Source organism: Panthera onca, chromosome E3 (assembly GCF_046562875.1).
Source record: "Panthera onca isolate mPanOnc1 chromosome E3, mPanOnc1 haplotype 2, whole genome shotgun sequence".
In the NCBI taxonomy this organism is placed as follows: Eukaryota; Metazoa; Chordata; class Mammalia; order Carnivora; family Felidae; genus Panthera; species Panthera onca.
In genome coordinates this window covers 7,442,766-7,450,105 of record NC_138354.1, presented here as the reverse complement: position 1 = coordinate 7,450,105, position 7,340 = coordinate 7,442,766, and the positions used below count along the sequence as shown (strand labels likewise).

At 56.0% G+C, this 7,340-nt stretch overlaps 1 protein-coding gene across 3 annotated transcripts; it reads right to left on the bottom strand.

Annotated features, from left to right (window-relative positions):
- Window positions 1-3,506: 3,506 nt before the first annotated feature.
- On the bottom strand, window positions 3,507-6,468 carry PVRIG (PVR related immunoglobulin domain containing). Of its 3 annotated transcripts, none has more exons than XM_060649377.2 (5): window positions 6,279-6,468; window positions 5,842-6,195; window positions 5,630-5,753; window positions 5,482-5,539; window positions 3,507-5,380 (listed from the first exon to the last, which is right to left on the bottom strand). In XM_060649377.2, exons 1-5 carry the CDS (start codon window positions 6,337-6,339, stop codon window positions 5,051-5,053), a joined length of 927 nt encoding a protein of 308 aa, XP_060505360.1. In that variant the 5' UTR covers window positions 6,340-6,468; the 3' UTR covers window positions 3,507-5,050. The 3 variants fall into 3 exon arrangements, with proteins under 3 accessions (XP_060505360.1, XP_060505361.1, XP_060505362.1); XM_060649378.2 differs by having other exon boundaries at window positions 3,507-5,377; XM_060649379.2 differs by having other exon boundaries at window positions 5,842-6,033.
- Between the last annotated feature and the right edge of the window lie 872 nt (window positions 6,469-7,340).

The window sequence follows — 7,340 nt, the reverse complement described above, 5'->3', positions numbered from 1 at the left end:
ACCCGAATCAGGCTCCAGGCTCCAAGCTGTCAGCACAGAGCTTGACTCGGGGCTTGAACTCACCAAACATGAGATCATGACCTGAGCCAAAGTTGGAAGGCTAACCAACTGAGTCACTGAGGTGCCCCCCCCCCCCCCAAAGTGTTTTTCAAAGTGATTGTACCTTTTGTTATTGTTGTTTGGTCCATATCATTCAGCACCCAGGGCCTGATGACCTCTGGAATGTTCTTGCTCCAATTAATGATTATACTATTTTGAATCCCCATCAGCAAAGTGTGAGAGTTTCAGTTGCTCTGCATTCTCACTAGCTCTTGGTATTGTATCTTGTGGTTTTAATCTGCATTTTCTGAATAACTAGTGATTTTGAAATTCATTTCATGCAATTATTTGTCATGTGTATCTCTTCTTTGATGAAGTATTGCTTCAAATCTTTTGTCCGATTTTTAAAAATTGGGATTTTTGTTATTGAGTATTGAGAGTTCTTTAGAGATTGTGGTGACAAGTCCTTTATCAGATGCATGCTTTGCAAGTGTATTTCCCAGTCTGTAGTTTTTTTAAAAAATGTTTATTTATTTATTTTGAGAGAGAGTGCATGAGTGGGGGGAGGGGCAGAGAGAGAGAGAGAGAGAGAGAGAGAGAGAGAGAATCCCAAGCAGGCTCTGTGCTATCAGCACAGAGCCTGATGAGGGGATCAATCCCACGAACCTTGAGATCGTGACCTGAGACGAAATCAAGAGTCAGATGCTTAACCGACTGAGCTACCCAGGCACTCCTGTGGTTTGGTTTTTTATTTTCTTAACAATATTTTTTGAAGAGCAGTTGTTGAGATTCCAGATGTCACCGGTCCCCCTCAGCAAGGTTTGCCTGGAATCTGAAGTTGGAAAGCTTCCCCCTGCCCATGGCTGGGCCAACACACCTGGTATCTTATGCATATGTGTGTCCCTGTGTTGCAGTGGGGGCACAGCCTGGAGTTTCTCGTGGGGGAGTTACTCCGCCATAGGATCTGAGAGAGGCCCAGAAAACAGGAGGGAGGCAGGAAGCTCTCCTAGTTCAACCCTAGCCCTTTTTAGCCCCCAGCTCATCCTGGACGTGGCCTTTTACCCATGTCCACCGGCTGAGCCTCTGTCCTAATTTCTTTCTAGGTCCCAGGCCCCTGCCATTCACTGTAGAGGTCAGCATGAGCAGGATGAGCACCTGACAATGGCCAGGGGTGAGGTCATCACATCATCCAGTGTCCAGCAGTGAACCCAGCAAGGGTTGGAGTCTTCCTGGCCTACAGGTGCAGAAGTCACCCAGCCAGCAGGAGGTCAAGCTGTCCAAATCCCGGCACTCCCTCTGATCCCCAGAGGGTGCCTGCATGGGGAAGCAGCTGCCAGGTGCCTTGAACCCACGGCCTAGGGGTCAGTACAGAGTGGTGGCTGCTGAAAGTCCTGAGTGGAGAGAAGCAGGGATGGTCTATACGGGCAGTGGACCACAAGGAGGGTGGGGGTACTAGTGATATGGGGCTGCAGAGCAAAGAGTCAAAAAAGAATTCTCGAGATGTTTTGGGTGCCAAACAGGTGTTTGTATTACAGCACGGGTCGGACCGTGGGCAGAAAGAGCTGCAGTTATCCTGTTGTTAGGGTAAGGTTATTTCATTGTCTAGTAGAACAGTCCTGAGACTCAGATGTGTATTTGAGAGAGAGATGTGTATCAGCGGCCATATGTTGAAAGAAGACTGTTAACATATATCCTGGGCAGGAGGAGGTGTGCAGTTATCAGAGGGAAGTTACACTGACCACAGTGATGAAGCTACAGCGGTAAAACATTAAAGGAAGTCCCTGAAGGAATAGAAGAGTGTTACAATCTGTAACCTTTGCTGCCTCCGGAGTCGCAGCAAAGTCTGGTCTTTGTTCTTTTTCTCCCATCGCTAGGAAGAGCCGCGGGGGAAAGGGCTAGGAAAGGTCCCGGGAACAGGTGGCGGAATCCGGGTGGGGAGAAGGGCTCACGCTGGCAGGGGCCGGCAACGATCTCCGGAGCCAAATCGGGTGGGCGAGCGCGAGGGTGGGTGGGAGCAGGCCTGCGGAAGGAGCGCTCCGGGGTCCCGAGGGGCAGCCCGAGCGAGGGTGGGGGGGTCGGGGAGCGGGTTCCCGGGGACCACCGCTGGGCTGCTGGGGGGAGAAGGAGCTACTGACCGCCAGTGAAGTCGGCCACGGGGTGGGGGCGTCCCGAGGGCCGTTTGCGGAGGGGAGAGCTGTCCGGGGCTGTCGGTCCAGCTGCGGTGGGCGAGGGCTGGGCTGAGGGAGCCGGTACGGAGGGGTGAGGGTCGCAGACACGGGTGAGTCACAACTCTTATCCTTTCCCCGAGACCCCGGCGGCACCTCGGAAGATGCTCTTCTCTCGGGCGGCACTGGTGTCTCCTGTGGAGCGACCTCCGGAGCCCGCTCGCCGGCAGCTCCGAGGCAGGCGTCAGCGGCGCCACCTGGTGGTTCCTGCACGCCCGGCCTCCCGCCCCAGGCCCAGGCCTCGTTCTGCTCCCGGCTCCCGAAGGTCGCCGCCTGCCCGCGGCCTCCCCTGCTGCCCCAGCCAAGCACAGTCACGGAGACATCCAGACCTCGTTGCTGTCGCTGTGCCTCCTTTGCTCCCTGCTGAAAGTACCTCCGCCTTCCAGTCTCAGGCTCCACATCTGTTAAATGGACTTACTGAAAACACCTACCTCTTCGAGTTGTAAGTCCTAAGTAACATATTCCGTGCAAAGTTGCTTAGTACTTGGTCCCGGTTTACAATCTTCACCCTCCCCTCAGGCCTTATGACTCTTATTATGTACTCGATGAGCAAAGTGAACCTCAGAGAGAGGTTAAGCTGCTGGAGGTTTCACAGTCAGGAAGTGGCCCCTGGAACTCCAAGTCAAGAGGGTCCAAAGCCCAAACCTTATCTCACATTATGGCAGAAGGCATGTCCTGGACATGGAAGTAAAGGGGCTAGTTCAGTTCTGTCCTCTTGGGCAATGCACCTCTTTCTCTCTCTGGTGTCGATTACCACGTGCACTGAATGAGCAAACAGTAGAGCATGAGCTCCCAGGCTGGGGTCTGAGAAGGGGTCTGTCCCTGGAATCTCTGGGGCTGAGTGGGTCTGGCAGCCCCAACAACTGCACTCACCCAGCTGGTCCCTTCAGCGCTGCTGGTTCTGGGACATGGGGCTGGACTGCTGGGAGCAGGCCAGCTGTGGAGACTTCCTGGCTCCTGAAGTTTTGGGTTTCACATACCATGGGGACCAGGCTGGCTGTGGCTGTCTGAGCTTGTAGAAGACAGGCTCCAGTTGGGGGAGCTCTCCCTGACTCCATAATGTGTAAGTGGCCTGGGCAGGCAGCCAGGTTCAGGCCCCGGGGTCCCTCAGAGCTCCCTCCCTTGTCCCACAAACATTCCCTTCCTAGAGAAGCGAGGCTTCCCAGGGAGACCCCAACACCTCCTCTGAGACCCTGCAAGTCCCATTGCCCCCACACCCCTGCCCCTGACATGGTCCTAAGGCAGCTGGGCCCAGATCTACTCCCTCCCTAACATCTCCCTGAGCGGCCTCCGGGACCTCTGTGGCACCCTCTCCTCTCCCTTGAGCCCCCAGCCCTGCAGGGACCACTGAGCTGATTAGGCCAATGCTGAGGTCTCCTCAGAGGAGGAAGATGATCACAGGCTGAGGAAGGCAGGCCCTATGACCCCTTAACTACCCCCTCACCCTACCTGCCCCACCCTCTCCCCAATGCTTCATAGAGGTGGTGGCTGGGTGGGGCTAGGTCCTGGCAAAGCCACACCAGAGCATACCTAGAATAGTAAACTGGGTTTCTGGAAGGTTCTGTGGTTGGACACAGGCTCTGGGCAGGCTCTTCCTGAACCAGGCAGAGGGGGTGGTTCCTGGCTTGGCAGGTAGCACTGCCTGGGACTTCCCACAAGCAGAACCAAGTAAAGGACCTAGTGGCAGAGCTGGTGTCTCCTCTCCCAGGCAGGTATCCATCCTGGTTGGGGGTGCGGCCTGAGCCTGGCTCCAGGACCATCCTGTCGCTGCCACCCAGAATCTTTCACACTCCTGTAGAGCCTTGCAGCTTGTAGAGCTCTTCCGTGTTCTCACATGGCAAAGGTGTGATGAGGCCCAGGTGGCTGGGCCTGTTTACCACAGGAGGCTGATTCCCGGATGGGAAGATGAGTGGGTAGGGGAGTGTGTGTTCAGTCCCTGTGTTGACCCGCCTCTACCTGCCCCCTGAGTACCCAGTGGGGAGTAGTGCTGGTGCCCTAGTAATAAGAGAGGAGCCAGAGGAAGCTACTGTGGGCAGATCTGAGGTGATCCTCCTGCCTCTGAATATCAATTCTGTGGAATTGTGGATATTGTGGAATTCCGTGGAAGGAAGGCATCAGGACCTCCTCCCCCAGAACATCTCAGGGAGCCCGACATAGGCATGCTGGGCCAGGCTACAGGGGCTTTTCTTGGGTTGAAGCCCCAGAAGCCCTTGCTGCTGTCCTAGGACATGGCAAGATGGGAGTATAGACCCCCCAATCTCACCTTCCCAGCCCCTGGTGCCACTCAGCAAGGTGTACAGGGCCAGGAACCCCCCCTGGTCCAGAGTGGAGGGTGAGCAGGGGAGAGGTCTCCTATGCTGAGGCCCCATCCCTGTCCAAGTCTAACCTGGCTCCTGCCTCCCAGGGGTTGAAACTGCCTCTAACCTCTTAACCCCTAAAGAAGAAAAGGTCCAGCCAAGGCCCCAGTCAGAAACCACTTTTTTTTTTGACTTAGTTATCAACATCACCTGTGACGGCTGGGGACTTGAAAACAGGAAACAACCTGGGATGGAATTTTGTCACCTCGCATAGATACATGTGTGCCCACACGTACCCACACGTGCACACGTGCTGACCACATCCGTGGCGAGTGGGCCTTGACCAGCTTTATGTTAGAGACACTTATGCAGGCCGGAGAATAAGATAAGATGTGCAAAGACAATGGGTACCCAGGACACAGGTGCACAACAGAAGGGGATCCCAGAGGCCTGAGAAGAGAGGGAGCCCAAGCGGACTTGGGGTCCCTCTCATCGAACTCCTAAGTGCTCCTCCGTGGTTCTGTGCCCCACAGGGTCAGGGAAATGGACAAAGTTGGGGCCAACTGGGAGAGGCCGCTCTCCCGCCTGAGCATAAAGTCCATTCTCAATGGAGATGAAACTGCTGCGTGCAGAGGCTGGCAGGGGCACCCAGGGGGCAGGAGGCCGAGGTTGGCACGCCGTGTGGGCGGGGAACACTGCCCATGGGGACAGTGGCCGGGGCTGAAGAACCGTGTCTAGAGTGGCGAGGCGGTAACGGTTGGTGTTGACAGTAGTGTACGGGATGTGGAGAGAGGCCAGGGAGGCTTGGCTGGCCACCTGCTGGGACGATGGGGAAGGAGGCCTGAGTTAGGCCCTACCTCATAGCCCCCCAGTACCAGCCCACTCTGTTCCCCACTCGCAAACAATCCCCCAGTCCTCACCCTTGCTCGCGTCTGTGTCTGGGGGCTGGTGAAGGGTGGCTGAAGCTTCATGACAGACCTGGGAAAGTGAGGAGGGTTAGAAGCAAAGCATGTGGCTAGCCCGCTGGTGTGGGAGTTTGGACTGGGCCCAGCAGGGGTTGGGTCTCACCAGTGCCTCTGCCGATGCAGCAGGTAGAGAAGGTAGACACAGCCAAAGATGAGGACCCCTGAGACCCCCAAGATCCCAGCCAGGTCAGCCCGCAGTATGGGGGATGGAGTAGGGGCAGGGAGCCCTGTGTATAGAGAGAGAGGTGTACCAGATGGGCAGCCAGTGCCCTGGGGTCCCTCCCTGCCCTCCCTGGCCCCTCTCATTGGCCCCACCTTGGTCTGTGCTGAGGAAGAGGTTCCCACAGGCCTCCTGGGAGCCTTCAGGAAAGGAAACAAATTTGCAGCAGAAGGTGGTGTTGGGATTGGGGCTTATCCCCTCAGACCCTTCTTCCAAGGTGAGGGAGATGCTGGTTTTGGTTTCCCAGTGGACCTGGCAGGCGGGGGGCCAATGCTGGATGCCAAATTCTGGGTGCAAAACAGCCAGTCTAGTCCCTCCGGCACCGTCGGGCCCCCCAGAGCTCACAGTCACCAGGGAGACAGAACCAGATCCCAGGAATCCACAGCGGACAGTGAAGGACGGGGACTTGGTGGCCTCCATCTGAACTTGCACCCACACTTCAGGGGTCCCTGTGGGATACAGGCATAGGAGGGCCCCAGGGCTGGGTCTCCACCCTGCCCCATCTTCTGCTTCTCTCCAGTCCCCCACTCACCAGCAGTGATGCAGAGTGTCAGCAGCGCCAAGAGCAGGACCAGGGCCCGGGGCCTGTCCATGGCTCCCCTCCGGCCCCAGCTATGGGAGCTGCTGTGGTAGGGACAGCACCTGTGTTTCCGTTCTCATCACAGGAAGTTTTCATGTGTGAACAAGCCCGGGGAGCAGCTGGGCTCTGCAGCCCTGCCCCATTTCCTTCTCTGTCTGCCTCAGCTTGGTGAATGCAGGGCAATGCACCCTCTGCCTTGGGAGACTTAAAGCAACAGCAGTAAGGTTTTCCCTGTACCCATGGCTGTGCTTCACTCAAGCAGGACAGCAAGCCAAAAACCAGTTGGTCCCTTGGGCAAACTGTCATCCCACCACACTGAGAGAAGCAGGGCCTCCAGGCCAATCACTTCACCGCTCTCAGCCCAGTGAGCATCCTCTGGACCCGTTGACCTCCTCTCTGGCTCCACACCTGACTCAGACCTGCTCTCGCCGCTTCCTCCGCTGCTGTTCGTGACAGGGTAGGAGACCTGTGCACAGCTGACCGGTGTGGTAACCCAGCCCAGTGTGGGTGCAGAGCAGGGGGGCACATACCAGCCTCAGCCTCCCTAGCCCGGTAGCCCCTCTCCCACCGAGATCCTCCCCACTTTGCAAGGCCCTGCTCAAATCCCACCGCCTCCAGGAGGCTGCCCCCAAGGGAACATTTCCTTCTTGGACAACTGCTGCACAGAGGCTGGGCCTGGGTGGTGGCTCTCCCTGGGCCAGTGCTCACAGATGGACTCTGAGCCCTGGAAGAAGGTATAGCTTTTAGCAGACAGGGAGCTCGATACTTGGTGATTGATGGGACAAAAGCAATGGTACAACTACTCACCAACCTTCTCCATAAGCCACATGGTCCCCTCGGTAAGTTCTCATTGTAGATAATTAAAACAACACTGAATGGAAAACATCAAAGTTGTCTTTCACTATCCCACTTATTCCCATGTCCTTCCCCATTTTAATCTTCATGAGGTTACGACTGTCAATATTTTATCATTTCTGGATTTTGTACATTGCTTAGGAAGATCAAATTATAAAA